The sequence below is a fragment of the Eschrichtius robustus genome, chromosome 1 (assembly GCF_028021215.1).
Source record: "Eschrichtius robustus isolate mEscRob2 chromosome 1, mEscRob2.pri, whole genome shotgun sequence".
Taxonomy (NCBI): Eukaryota; Metazoa; Chordata; class Mammalia; order Artiodactyla; family Eschrichtiidae; genus Eschrichtius; species Eschrichtius robustus.
Window position 1 is genome coordinate 193903084 of NC_090824.1, and position 15142 is coordinate 193918225.

The 15142-nt window shown below is 44.9% G+C and overlaps 1 protein-coding gene across 1 annotated transcript in view; it reads right to left on the reverse strand.

Moving 5' to 3' along the window:
• FAM171A1 (family with sequence similarity 171 member A1) overlaps window positions 1–15142 on the reverse strand; it is a 128555-nt gene that overhangs the window by 19889 nt on the left and 93524 nt on the right. The window contains exons 4-5 of the mRNA XM_068561959.1: window positions 14387–14545; window positions 9349–9525 (exon numbers count right to left, since the gene is read on the reverse strand). Coding sequence (XP_068418060.1) covers window positions 9349–9525; window positions 14387–14545 — 336 coding nt within the window. The remainder of the gene's footprint in view (window positions 1–9348; window positions 9526–14386; window positions 14546–15142) is intronic.

Genomic DNA, 15142 nt, shown 5'->3' on the forward strand with positions numbered 1-15142 from the left:
TGTCCCAGTTACAGGCTAAAGAGAGTAAATGCCTGTGAAGCTGAGCTGACACACCACCTCTTACTGTCCAGAAAGCCACAGCTAAGATGCATTCACCATGACCCACAAAACTGCATCTGCCAGACTAGGGGAGGAAAGCTGCTTCTTTCAAAGGTCAAACTGGCCCCTGAACATGACCAATAAGGTCACTTTATCCCATCCCCTCAGACACGCCTGGACACCCAGGCCCCAGGCACTGGCACTGTACAACTTTTCAAAAGAGACAGCACCTTTAGAAGATCTAGGTTAAAGAAATCTGGTAATTCCTCAAAGGAAAAGACTTACACTCACTAAATAGAGGCCTCCCTTGCACCATAAATCAAGTGGCATTTTAACACGGTAGCTTCAGCAAAATCAGCATTGCCTGTAAATGCGGCAAAAGTTTCGATTCTAATATGTGCAAGTCAAGCTTCTTAAAAAAATAATATTTCTGAGAGTGCATACCATAATCAGCCAATTCATACCGTTGTAACACACGAAACAAAATCCAACTTCACTTATGTTCTAGGAGACTGTTAATCTATTAGGTCACCCTCGGATGAACACGTGGGTTAAAATATAGAGATGCTAATTATTATAATGGGAAATTCTTTGCCTGTTCCCCCCGCCCCCGCAAAAAAAAGACAACTGTGGCCATTAAAAAGAAAGAAAAAGAAAACTGTGATAAATGATAGCACCAAATACTGATCCACTCTAATGGTGCTGGAGAGGGTGTGGAGAAAAGGGAACCCTCCTGCACTGCTGGTGGGAATGTAAATTGATACAGTCACTATGGAGAACAGTATGGAGGGTCCTCAAAAAACTAAAAATAGATAGAGTTGCCATATGATCCAGCAATCCCACTCCTGGGCGTATACCCTGAGAAAACCGTAATTCAGAAAGATACATGCACCCTATGTTCATTGCAGCACTATTCACAATAGCCAAGACATGGAAACAACCTAAATGTCCATCAACAGAGGGATGGATAAAGAAGATGTAGTGTGTGTGTGTATATATATATATATATATATATATATATATATATATATATATGCACACATACATACATACATGTATATATACACATATATGCGTGTGTGTATATATATACATACATACATATATACACACATACATACATATATACACACACAATGGACTATTACTCAGCCATAAAAAAGAATGAAATAACGCCATTTGCAGCAACATGGACGGATCTAGAGACTATCATACTAAGTGAAGAAAGCCAAACAGAGAAAGACAAATACCATATGATATCACAGATATGTGAAATCTAAAAAGAAAAAAGAAAGGGAGTACCTCTATATTTCTCTCATGAGTAAACTTTCAGTTATCCAGCAGTCAGGAATGAAAGTATTTGAGTCAGCATTAAAATGTGGATTTATTTTTCAAATAGAAGTCCCATGGAACTTAAAAAGAATTTCACTTTTCTTTAAGAGTTTGAAATCGTGCCCTATAACCAAGGTGTTATCACTGAGCATCAGCTGTCACTCGGGGCCAAATGCTGGAAGGCTGCCTGGATAACAGGACGTAGAGACTGTGACTGAATCAGGCATGCTGTTCGGCCCTGCAGATGGAGAATACACTTGCATTTTAATACTAAGTGGTAAGAGCTTCCCTGTTGAATGCATCTTAGATCAGAGGGTCACAAACTTTTTCTGTAATAGTCCAGGTAGCAAATATTTTTCAGTTTGTGAGAACATACATTCTCTGTTGCAACTATTCAACTCTGCTGGTGTAGGAAAAACACTCACAGACCACAAATGAACCAACAGGCACGGTTGGGTTCCCATGTTTTATTCCATTTGGGCTGCTGTAATAAAATAAACTGGGTGGCTTACGAGCAACAGAAATTCATTTCTCACAGTTCTGGAGGATGGGAAGTCCAAGATCAAGGTGCTGGTTGATTCAGTGTCCAGACAGAGCCTGCGTCATTGATTCATGGATGATGCCTTCTTGCTGTGTCCTCACATTGTGGAAGGCGGGAGAAAGTTCTCTGGGGCCCCTGTTATAAGGGCACTAATCCCATTCAAGAGAGCTCCACCCTCATCACCTCATCAACTCCAAAGGCCCCACCTCCAAATACTATCGCTTTGGGGGTTAGGATGTCAACATGCAAATTTTGTGGGGGTGGAATACAAACATTCAGTCCATAGCACCCAATAGAACTTTATTCAGGGATGCTTACTTTTCATCTAATTTTCATGTGTCTTGAGATACTCTTCTTCTTTTGATTCTTTCTTCAAACATTTAAAAATGCAAAAACTGGACTTCCCTGGTGTTGCAGTGGTTAAGAATCTGCCTGCCAACGCAGGGGACACGTGTTCGATCCCTGTCCAGGAAGATCCCACATGCCGTGGACCAACTAAGCCCGTGCGCCACAACTACTGAGCCTGCGCTCTAGAGCCCGCAAGCCACAAATACTGAGCCCGCGTGCCGCAACTACTGAAGCCCGCATGCCTAGAGCCCGTGCTCCACAACAAGAGAAGCCACCACAATAAGAAGCTCGCACACCGCAATGAAGAGTAGCTCCCGCTCACGCAACTAGAGAAAGCCCGCGCACAGCAACGAAGAACCAATGCAGCCATAAATCAATCAATCAATCAATCAATCAATAAAAATATATAAAATAAATAAATAAAAATGTAAAAACCATTCTTAGCTTTCAGGCCATAGCTTGGCGATACTTAATTAGACGAAAAATTCTTAATGGATTCACGAATTTCTATTTCTGGCTGTTAAACACTTTGAAATTACAATTACTTTGATATACCTCAAAAGCAGATAATTAAAGTGTTAAACTGGTTAGAAGTGATTATCATATGTGACTTAATCATAAATAGCAGATAATTAGTAAATAGTGCTATGTGCTTAAGATGTGTTCCTGTTTTGTTTCCTGATCTTATAATACACTCTTGGAACTTTTCATTTAACTACAATAATTTAATTTCTACCTAAATAATGATATTACTGATTACACATAATAGAAAACCCCTTATGAAATATGTAGGCTTCTACTGAGTTTAGTGACTTAAAGAACATATGGTTTCTTTGAAATGTCCATCCAATCTTAAAGTTTTCAGAAAACATATTTTAATTCATTTGATCATTTTTGAATGACTATCCAAATGTTGGCTTTTCTCTGCACACATACAATCTGTTAGAGCCAAGAATTTGGCAGTTACATTTTTCACTGTAGATGCTAAGTTAAAAAGACCATTTAAGTGGGAAGAGATCAACGACACAATGGAGATTCTCAAGGACAAAAGGAATAATGCCATGGGGATTATTTCCAAAGAGGAAGTAGAGAATGGGATAACTTGTATTTCAGAGGCTTTATAACAATGCACATTTCTTTGTTTTCACTGACTTCTATAGTGTATTAATTTCCTTTTGCTCCTGTAGTAAATTACCACAAACTCAGGGGCTTAAAACAACACAAATTTATTCCGTTATTGCTCTAGAGGTCAGAAGTCTGAAATCAGTTTCACTGGGCTAAAGTCAGGGTATCAGTAGGGCTGGTTCTTTCTGGAGACTCTGAATGAAGAATCCATTTCTGTGCCTTTTTCAGCTTCTCACGGCTGCCTCTGTTTCTTCGCTTGTGGCCCCTCCCTCCATTTTCAAAGTGCATCCCTCCAATTTCTGCTTCCGTCATTACGTTGCCATCTCCTCTGATTCTGATTCCTCCTGCATCCCGCTTATACGGACCGTTGTGATTACAGTGGGCCCACGAGGATAATCTGGGAGAATTTCCCCATCTCAAGATTCATAACTGAATCACATCTGCAAAGTCCCTCTACCATATAAGGTCATATTCACAGGGTCCAGGGATTAGGATGTGGAGATATTCACGGGGGGCATTATTCAGTCTGCCATAGATATCAAAAAAAATTTTTTTAATATAAACTTTTGTTGTTTGTGAGCTGTATACAAAATAAACCAATGAGAGCAAGGATGCTGTGTCTCTAGACCTGGGCCATATTGTTATGACACGTCTGTGTATGGCTCTCCAGTGAAAGCATCACTGTATTAGGAACACAACCTTTTATACCCCAGCCTTATTTATCTATATTCAACTATATACATTCAAAAATGAACCGCGATGAAGAGTGGCCCCCGCTTGCCACAACTAGAGAAAGCACTCACACAGAAACGAAGACCCAACACAGCCAAAAATAAATAAATAAATTAAAAAAAAAAAGGAGACAAAAATGAAGAGGTAGGAAGGAGTAGAATCATAGCAGCAGGGGTGGAAGCTCTAGGATGGAGAAAATCCAATATAACTGCTCTCTCTCTAGACAAGCGTTCCAAGCCCCGTTCTTTCATTAAACATATATATATATATATATATATATATATACATATACATATATACATACACAGATATGTAAAGGTAAATTCTGTGTATAGAGTCATCTTTTTTTTATTGCAGTATACTTGCTTTACAATGTTGTGTTAGTTTCTGCTGTACAATGAAGTGAATCAGCTATGCGTATACATCTATCCCCTCCCTCCTGGACCTCCCTCCCACCCCCTCCCCCCATCCCACCCATCTAGGTCATCACAGAGCATGGAGCTGAGCTTCCTGTGTTTTATAACATGTTCCCACTGGCTATCTATCTTAACGCATGGTAGTGTATATATGTCAATCCTCCTCTCCCAGTTCGTTCCACCCTCCCTTCCCCCACTGTGTCCGCATGTCTGTTCTCTAAGTACCAGTGTTACATTGTAATATCTTAAACCGCCTTGAATCTTAAAACACCTAAAAGCTCCCCATCTGATTCAATCATTTGGCAAACATTTTGCTTAGATACCTAGCAAGTGCCAGGGACTGTCTGTGATCACGATGATTCAAAGATGAGGAAGACTCAGCGAGGACACAGAGAATAACTGAGACGCTGCAAGGCCGTGTCCTCACAGACTTCTAGTGCCACTGCTGAATGGACAACATGCTTGAGAGAAACCAAATTACCGTTCAGCGCGTGGAGAAAGGGATCTCAGAGGAGAGATCCTGCTCACGCAATGTGACAAGTAATGAGGGAGACCCAGGCACATCCAGGGAACGGCAAACGGTTTGGTGTGGGAGTGATGGAGGGTGTGCAGGGAACAGAGGCTGGGAGTGAGCTGGAGAGCTAGGCAGGGATCAGCTCTGCAGAGATCTGTGTGCCGTGCCAACGAGCGTGGACAGCCTCACGGTGAGTACCCCTGAGATGTTCTCATGTGGGAAAGGGGCTTGTGCTTCTGAAAGACAACCCAAGTAGCAACCCAGAAGTCCTGGTGGAGGGAAGGAGAGAGGAAGACAGGCAGACAGCTGCAGGAATTGGCCAGAAAAGAGGGAAGAGTCTGCACCCAGACAGAGGTAACCAGAGAAGGAGAGGAGAAGGTAGATTGGAGAAACGCTGATTTGACATCAACATGACCTTGCAAGGGACCACACGTGGCTGCCGGTGGGGCAAGGAGGTGAAGCAAAAGAGTAAATGGGGGATAACTCTGGGGTTTCTACTTGGATGGTCTGGTAGATGGTACCCTTCACCAAGAGAGGAAACTCAGAAATGAACAGGGGTAGGGGTTGACGTGAAGCGAGTCAGTGGGTCCGTTTCAGGCATGTGAATCTGAGTTTCCTGTAGGACATCCAGAGTTGGAGGTCTAATAGACAGTCAGGAACACAGATCAGAGAGCAGACTTGGTTGCACGGGGTGGCTGTGGGAGTGTGAGAAGCAGGTGGATGCCCCAGCGACTGCGTGTGAAGGCAGTCAGGCGCTGGGCGTGGGGCAGAGCCCATATGACAGGAGACGAGGACCCCGGGGACACTGAGTCACAGAGCCCAGGGAGGCGGGCCTTCCTTTCTAGAGAAAGGAAACCCTCCGATGCTGCAGAGATGTCCAAGGGGATGAGGAGGTCACCTGAGGCAGCTGCTGCTTAACTTCATGACTGTGGTTTCAGGAGAGCGGAAGGTAGAAGCGGGACTGCAGTGGGTCGAGAAGTGGAAGCAGCACATGGAGAACAGTCCTTCAAGAGATCTGGGCTAATGGGAATCTGGGAAAGTGGTTTAGAGGTCACAGGTCGAGAAACCCTTCTGCAGAGGAGGGGAGACCTTTGTTCACTGAATAAACTCTTTGGGTGTACCATGTACCAGGCACTGAACTGAGCTTCTTACAAATATTAACTCATTTATTCCTTGGGGTGCTTAATTTGATGCGTCAACTTGGCTAGGTCACAGCACCCAGATATTTGATCAAACACACCTGGAGGTGGCTGTGAAGGTATTTTTAAGATGAGATTAACAATTAAATCAGTAGACTGAGTAGAGCAGATTACGCTTCCTGTAGGTGGGCCTCATCTAATCAGTTGAAGGCCTCAAGAAAAGGCTGACCTCCCCCAAGGAAGAGGAAATTCTGCCAGCACATGGCCCTTTGGATTCAAACTGCAACATCAACTCTTCTCTGGGTCTCCAGTCTGCTGGGCCACTGCAGATTGTGAACTTGCCAGCCTCTTCAAGTGCATAAGCCAATACTGTAAAATAAATCTCTCTCTCTTTCTCTCTCTCTCACACACACACACACACACACACACATCCTACTGGTTCTGTCTCTCTGGAGAACTCTGACTAATAAACACACTCTTCATAACAGCACTAGGTATTGATACTACTATTATCCCCATCTCACAGATGAGCAAACTATGGCACACAGAGGTTAAGCAACTTGGCCAGGGCCACACAGCTGGTGGCCAGCAGAGCTGGAATTCCCATCCATCGTGCCTCAGTGTTGCTGCTCTTAACCACACGCTCTACTTCAGAGCACTGCCCCGGTATGTTGGGGCCCAACCTGGATGGACGACGGCGAGCGGAAGACTGGACAAGGGACGGAGAGCCTCGATCAATGTGCCTCTTGTACAAGTGAGGAAGCAGGACAGGTGGTTCGCCCAAGGTAAGCCTTTGAGTTTTCCAAGTGGCAGATCCAGGGTTTCAGGAGGCCAAATGCAAGCTTTCCCCTCTCCCTCCTACTTCCTTTCCCTGCTTTGTTATCCACATCCTTTCCTCCCTTCAGAATTCCCATCTTCCCCAGGGGTTCCCTCAAGTCCCTTTCTCCCGGGAGCCCAGGGCTCCTTACATCCTGATCAGGACCATGTGCCTCTAGAAGTCACCAAGCCGTGGAGAACACACGCCAATGACAAAGTGCCCACGTGACCCAGAGCCACATGTCCACGCGGCAGCACGATCCTTCTAACAACATCAAGCTCGGTGCATCTGGTAAAGCCAATGAATTCCACACAAATAATTATGTGGTCTGTTAGTAACTGGAAAACAAAACAAAACAAACCTCAACTCCCCCCAAACTCCAGAAAGCCCAACAAGCATTTATTTCCAAATATAAATTCCTAGAACTAGAATTTGACTACTCAAGGAATTAGGTGTCTTTGAAAATACATTTGATACCAAAAATCCCCCAAGAATTTTTATGCATGGTCTAACAGTTTAAAACTCTGAATGGGGTTATTTGAAAACCGGTCTTTTCAAGTTTGACTTTCACGGGATTCAGAACCAACAGGGTATAGGGACCAATGTGCTGTCCAAACCCGAAACACAAGCACATACTTCTTCCCACATTCTTACTACGAATGTCAACTGTAAAACCTCCTGGAGGAAAATTTGGAAATATGTATTAAAAGCTTTAGAATTTTGTACTTTTTGAAGTCAGCAATTCCACTTCTTCTAAAATTTTATCCTAAGGAAATAATCATGGCCATGTATAAAGATTTTGCTACAAAGATATTTATCACAGCATTGGTAAGAAGAGTAATTTTTTTCTAACTTAGGGGATTGAGCAACTGAATTATGACATAAACATATAAGGGAATACCATGCAATCTTAATATTGACATTGCAGAATAACAGTTGCTATGGAATAATAATGCTAGGGAGAGATGTTCATGACATACAAATGGTTTTTAAAGGCAAGTTATAAAACAGTACATAGCGTATAATCCCCTTTCTGTTAAATGTTTATTTTTGGGACACAGTCTCTAAGGGGGCCCAATGACCCCCCACTCCTGGTGTTCACACACCTGTGTGGTCCACCCCATACTGTACCAGCATCTGGCTCTGCGACCACCAGCATATGGAAAGAAGGGAGCGGAGGCCACTTTGACCTTAGGTGATAAAAGACGGTGACTTCCATTTTGCCCACGTGTGCTTTTGTACTTTTTGTTTATTTGTAAATTTCTCTCGGGTCACTTGCTCTATTGGAAGCAAGCTGTCACGCTGCAAGTGGCCCTGTCGGGACGCCCACGTGGCAAGGCACTGAAGCCTCTGGGCATCAGCCAGTGAGGAGCTGGGGCCTGAAAGCGTGCGTGCAGCCCCTGTTGAACCCTGAGATGAGCTGGTTGACAGTCTGACTGCAACTTTCTAGAAACCCTGACCCAGAGCCACCCAGCTAGGCTGTGCCCGGGTTCCTGACCCTCCAAAACTGTGAGACAACAGATGTTCACTGTTGTTGAAAGCTACGGGTTTTAGGGCCATCTGTTACGCAGCAAAAGATAACTAATACATACATCCATAGTGCAATGGCTGGAAGGAAATACAGGCTCACTTTGGAGATACTGTGGGTTCAGTTCCAGACCTGCTGCGATATATCAAACATCGCAATAAAGCAAGTCACGTGAATTTTTCATTTCCCAGTGCATTAAAAATTATGTTACACTATACTGTAGTCAATTAAGTATGCAATAGCATTATGCCTAAAAAACCAATGTACATATTTTAACTAAAAAATACTTTACTGCTAAAAAATGCTCACCATCATCTGACAACACAGGGTTGCCACAAATATTCAATTTGTATAAAATGCAGTATCTGCGAAGTGCAATAAAGCAAAGTGCAACAGAACGAGGTCTGCCTGTAATCCAAAATACTGTTAGTGGGTTTCTCTACATGTGGGATCATGGGTAATTTTTCTTTTCTTTTTTTTTTTTTTGTACACTATTGGCAATGTTTTTTTCTTTTTTCAGAACACAGGACCAAGAGAGATCATGTGACCATCTAAAGACTAAAAGGATAAAGGTTAGGAGAGCCAATTTAGTTCTAATAACCTTTAAAGATTCTTTTCAAGCAAATTAGCTTAAATGTGAAAAAAGCCCCAACTCCAAAGAGCGTGTAAGACTTACCCACTAGAAACCATGCAATGACTATGAGCAAACTCATTCAATAATTTCAAGGAAAAGGAACTTGCACAGGCTTCTTAAAAGGGAAATCAAACTGTAATGAAGTTATCTGTTAGCCGATCGCTGGCACGGGAGCTTGCTTACCTAGCTTCTGGTCAAACCGCCACGCTGTGACATAGGCATTGTGCCTCAGACTGCTCTGTGTGGCCAGGGGCACAGTGACATAAATGGGGCCATCCACCAGCACCGGTGTTCCGTCATTGCTGAGCAAGTGGACGCTGACGGCTGTGACGGGGGTCAGGTCGTACCTGGTGCCGTTTCCTGGAAGCAAGAGACATTCTCCATCACATGCACACACAGGACTTAACATGGGGCTGCAGAAACTGTTCACAGAGAAATATCATAGCTACCATCTACTGAGGAGTGGGCCTCCTATAAGCCAGGGACTCTATTCAGCATCTTAGACACATTATCCTCACCACGACATTCTAAGGTAGGTAAAATTCCCATCTTACACATAAAACAAGCTGAGGCTCAGAGAGGGTAGTAATGAGAGCTGGTCTTCGGATACAGGCTAGTTTGAATCTGCAAACCTGATCCAAGCTTGGGTTTGCAGATTCTAACCACTGTGCTGTGCTTTCAAAAAGGGCCTCAAGGGACTTCCCTGGTGGTCCAGTGGTTAAGACTCTGAACTCCCAATGCAGGAGGCGCGGGTTCGATCCCTGGTCGGGGAACTAAGATCCCACATGCCGCGCCCCTCCCCCCAAAAACAAGGGCCTCAAAAGAGAAGGGATTGTCTATAATGGGAGAAGAGGTGTGTGTGGAAATCCCTGAAATCAACTTCTATACAAAGTGAGCACTGCACACATGTTAATTACTCGGCCATAATTCCACCATAATGGAACCAAATGATTTAAATCAGAGACTGCTGAAAACAGAAAAGGAGTGAATTTCTTCAAGGAGTACTTCAAAATATTAACTTACTGCTACTGAAAGTACACTACTGAAAACCTGGACTTGAAATATTTATGAGTTATTTTGGTTGCCATTGTTATTTTGATCTGTTTAAAAGGAACTTAATATACCAATTATTTTGCATTAGAGGCCTTTTATCCAAGCCCATCCTTTAATGACTGTCTACAGATAAACTGGGGAATGCTTATGAGAGCAATATTATATTTATACAGTTAAGCGGTCCATTTGAGAAGAATTTTTCTCCAGTGAAATATAATATATCATACAAAATGTATTCGGTCATAATTTAAAATCTTCCCTTGAACACGATGAAAACATACTGATAGGAAAATTTAAGCTACATTAGAAACATCATTTATAGGATTTCTTAGTAAGCTACTTATATACTTACCTACCGATCAACGAACTACCCAAGCTAATGCAAACCTCCAATGAGGACTACATTTAAACATTTAAAACAGATCTGGTGACTTTTAGAGTTTGAACAACCAGTGAGAGCTAAACCCTTTGTAGAGCAATCTCTATACGGCTAATGTTAGCACTATCTTTTATGATGCGTACCCATCTCTGTTTTCCAGTGAAGGGAAAGGCATGGAAATGAGGATTTCATCAAAAGGTCCACGTTGGAAGCACAGATTCAAGTTCTGAAAGCTTTTTATCCTGGCCATTTCATTTTAGGGTGAAGAAAAACCAAAACCCAGAATTTACCATCTTTCTGGTCAAACTATCTTGTGGATGGAGGACCTAAATGTGTCCATTGCCCAAAGGCAACACAGAAGCAAAGGCGGGTCTCCAATGTACCTCTCTAGGCTCTGTTAGACTCTCTAAGTGAGACAGGACCTAAAACAAAGCGAGATTAAGTAACTTACTAGACTTTACATAAACAATTTAAAGATAATGTTTTCAATCAGGAAGCACTGCTTCTTTCATCAAACCCGAGGCAGGAAGTCTGGCCGGGGAAGCAGCAGGTAGAGCAGAAAGGTACCCCAGACTCATCATCCTTTCGCCCCACTTAACACTGCCTCTTGATTCCCAGAAATGGCATCCCCATTGTCCCCCCTCATCCCCTTTCGAGACTTCCTTCCTATAATCTTGCACATCCCTGGTCCAGGAAGCCAGGGTCCCAGTACCAGATCCGCCACCGACTACTTATGTGGCCTCTGGCGGGTTACTTCCCTGCTTTGGGGTCCGTTTTTCTTATCTGCAAAACTAAGGAGGTTGGACTAGATGCTTTCCTGTGAGGCTACAGAAAGGAACGAACTCGACTATAAACATTCAGAAGTAAGAACAGCACTGCGGAAAGGGGCATATTCTTTTAAAGCAACATGCCCTATAGGTGCATGTGCTTTAATGTTCTTTAAAATGTTCTCTGTTAGAAGACATCACAGGCAGGTATACCTGCTCTCCTGAGGCCTCTTTCCTCTCTCAGTGCTTCCACTCTGTGCCTTCCACATGACAGTCTACCCTCCCACTTTCTTTATTCTGGACATACTTTGAAGGCTGTTTCCCTTCCAGCCCTCATTATTAGAAGGCAACACAACACTGAGTTCTCTATATAAGGAGTCTCTCCTTCCTGTTCATCTTGATGTTACCTGACTCCTATCATGTCCGCAGAAAGACAGGTGTCTGTCAGGCAAAAGCAGCAACCCTGGACCAAGCTAGGAGGCCACCAATTCATCACTTAGAACAGGAGGGGTTTTGCTCGGATAGCATCTCCGGTTCTGTTTGGCTTTGGACATTAGTCATACTACTGACTCCTCTGTTTTCTTGGATCTACTAGCAGAAGTAATTTCTTGAAAACCCCTCGGGGGCGTCACGGAACAGGTCTGCGCTTTCTTGGCAACCACAGGGGAGAGCGTGAGGATACACGGGAACGAGCAAGTGAGGGAGGGACTGAAATCTCCACGTGGCTGCGTTTCTCTGTCTACAACTCTGGATCCCTCCAAGGGGGGGGGGGGAAATAAACAATCCCCCTTAGGCCACAGCAGGGAAACCAGCCTCTTTCCAGCCGCATTTGTGGCCTCTGTGTATTTTGCTGAATTCTAGTCATAACCTGTCACCTCACACGGGTTTGTGTGGTCCAGGCTCTCACACTAAGCTGAAGTCTGTTAGATGCAGTTTATGAAACGGGAGGCCAACGTGGGGCAGAAGAGAATCCCTAGTTGATGGGCTGCTGGGGTGCTAGGCAGACACCACGCTGCCCTTCCTTGGCAGGAGGTCTGAGTCTTCCTAGGTCAACTTGGCCAGTTATTTCAGTGGAAAACAAATTGAATATAACCTTCCAAAGACCTTCTCTCTTCCCTCTGAAATAAGAGAGTGATTTTAAAATAAAACAAACTCCTCTAAAATCAATAGTCCTACGTCTTCTCTACCTTACCGTCGTCTCGGATTTCATAATTTATTCAAGAGCTCTTGGAATTGGGGCACAGAAAAAAACTGAATGAGCTCCAAGGAATGAGGTTGTTCCTCCAACTTGGGGTTTTATGATGGAGGCTGGATGGAGGTTTCATGATGGCCTCGGATTATCCTGTTCCCCGAAACACTACTCTCCTCCCAGGCCTGTCCCTTTAAATGAAAAGTCAACTTTTTTCTTCCCAATAATATTCACTTAAGATGACCACCATGTGGGGCTTCCCTGGTGGCGCAGTGGTTGAGAATCCGCCTGCCAGTGTAGGGGACGCGGGTTCGAGCCCTGGTCTGGGAAGATCCCACGCGCTGCGGAGCAACTAAGCCCGTGAGCCACAACTACTGAGCCTGCGCGTCTGGAGCCTGTGCCCCGCAACAAGAGAGGCCGCGACAGTGAGAGGCCCGCGCACCGTGATGAAGAGTGGCCCCCGCTCGCCGCAACTGGAGAGAGCCCTCGCACAGAAACGAAGACCCAACACAGCCAAAAATAATAAATCAATTAATTTTTTAAAAATAGTTAAAAAAAAAAGAAAGACGACCGCCATGCAACTTCTCTGGTGGTCAGTGACTGACACGTCCATTGCATCATCATCACGCAAAAATTCAAGGAAGAAGAAACGTTTCTCAAAACGGGTATCGCAGAGGGAAGAAAAGCAGGTAACAAATCACCACGTGAGCTTGATCTGTAACCAGACATTTATTAACATTCTCCAAAACGGATCAGATGTGGCAGGTATAAAAAGCTTTTGCAGAACGATCAGTTTCTGTAAAGCACTGGACGATTAAGTGAAATTCAATCAAAGCGTCCCTGGGAAACGCAGTAACGTACGCACCTAGCGGGATTTAACCCAGAACAGCCTTTGGTTTTCAAGTTTATGTTGTGACTCGTGTAAAGTGTTGGGGAAAAGAAGAGGGGGAGACAGGAAAATGATTCCGGGCTTGAGACTTGGCCACCATCCATTCACCAAAAGGAGGACCGGGGACCACGTCAGCACTGAGCTCTGTCGCCAGGAACGGAGGTAAGGGCGGTCTTTCACCGGTAAGGAACGATTACCTATTTTCTGGCTGGTGGCTTTTAGTTTCTGTGATCTTTGAGCAGTGTGTGTCCTGCCGGCCTAGGGTGAGAAGGACCACGCAGACTTACAGGCCTTCCCGGAGATGTTTCAAAGTCAAGCATGAAGCCTCACCACTCTTTGCAGAGGGGAAGGCAAAGAGAGGGCAAACTCAGAGAAAGGGAGGTCGTGAGAAAAGGCTGGATGGACTCAGCCAGTGGAGCCCAGCGGCTCCCTGCCCCCAAGTGCTCCCTGTACTGGTGGGCGGGGGCATGGTGTGCTCCTCTGGGAATCAGGCCCAGGGCCACCCCCGCCCCTCCCAGCTGTGACACGTGCCCGGGTTGGGGGGGGGGGTCAGTGCATCTCCGCATAGCTGGGCAGGCTGCTCCAACAAACATACGTTCCAGGGGCAAGTGGGGCGAGGCTGAGAACAGGGGGACAGAAAACCTCTAACTCTGATCTGACACTTAAAGAAAATTCAATTAAAAGAACTTCTGGGAATTAAATATACTTCGTTGGCCAACGGAGAGCTCAGGCAACTGGTACCAAGAGAGAGGCTCAGGAAGACAAGCTCTTGAAAGGGGCGCAGGCTGAAGTCCTCAAGTGACACTTTCAGTGCCCTTGAACTTGCAGACGACAGATCTGCCCTTCTGCACCTCGGGTTGGGTTCTCCCACTTACAAAGATACAAACACATATAAAGATGCAAACGCAGACTCCCCGGCTGGAAAGAAACGAGCCTCGAGTTACCTGTTCCGTTTCCATCTAATCCCCGCAAATAAGGAAAGCCGTCCACCTCCGAGGGGGAGCCGGCGGCCGTGAGAAAGGCTGTCAGGTCACTGTAGCTGGTATTCTCGGGCAGCCGCAGAGCTCTCCTCTGGAAATGCACGCGAGGCTGAGGCCGGGCACCTGCAGAAATGAACCCTGGAGTTACCTCTCGGAGGGGCGGTTTCTGTTTCCAGAAAATGCAAACCCCGGAAAAGCTCCTCTAAGGTTTCAGCGTGGCTTCCCAGTCCCCACTCCGCCCCTACATCCCCTCACATCGCCCATTCACGCGGGGCACAAAGATGTGACAGCATGTTATTATGGGGAGAGAAATAATAGCCCATTGTCACGTTTGCTTTGACACAGGATGTTATTTAGGTTTTTCACAAAAAGCTCTATTTGTGAGCGGTCTTTTCACCGCCCAGCCTTCGCCTATGGGTAGGGGTAGCGTTTTGGGAAAAAGTCCACGTAAGTGAAATGAGTAGATGACAATTAATCTCTTGATACAGACAAGGCAGGAGAGACCCTCTGACACCGTTACAGACACATCCTTAGTCTTCCTGGTAAAATCTGGTCTAAGTGCACAGACCAAGCTGAAGCAGAGCAGGGCAACAGACGAGCAGCTGGACGAGAATTGCAAATAAGAACCCACAGTAATGAGTCCTCTCCCTTTGGCGGAAGCGGCCTTTTGGCATTCCATCTACCTTTTGGCATTCCATCTACTCCGGTGGGTGCATCTGA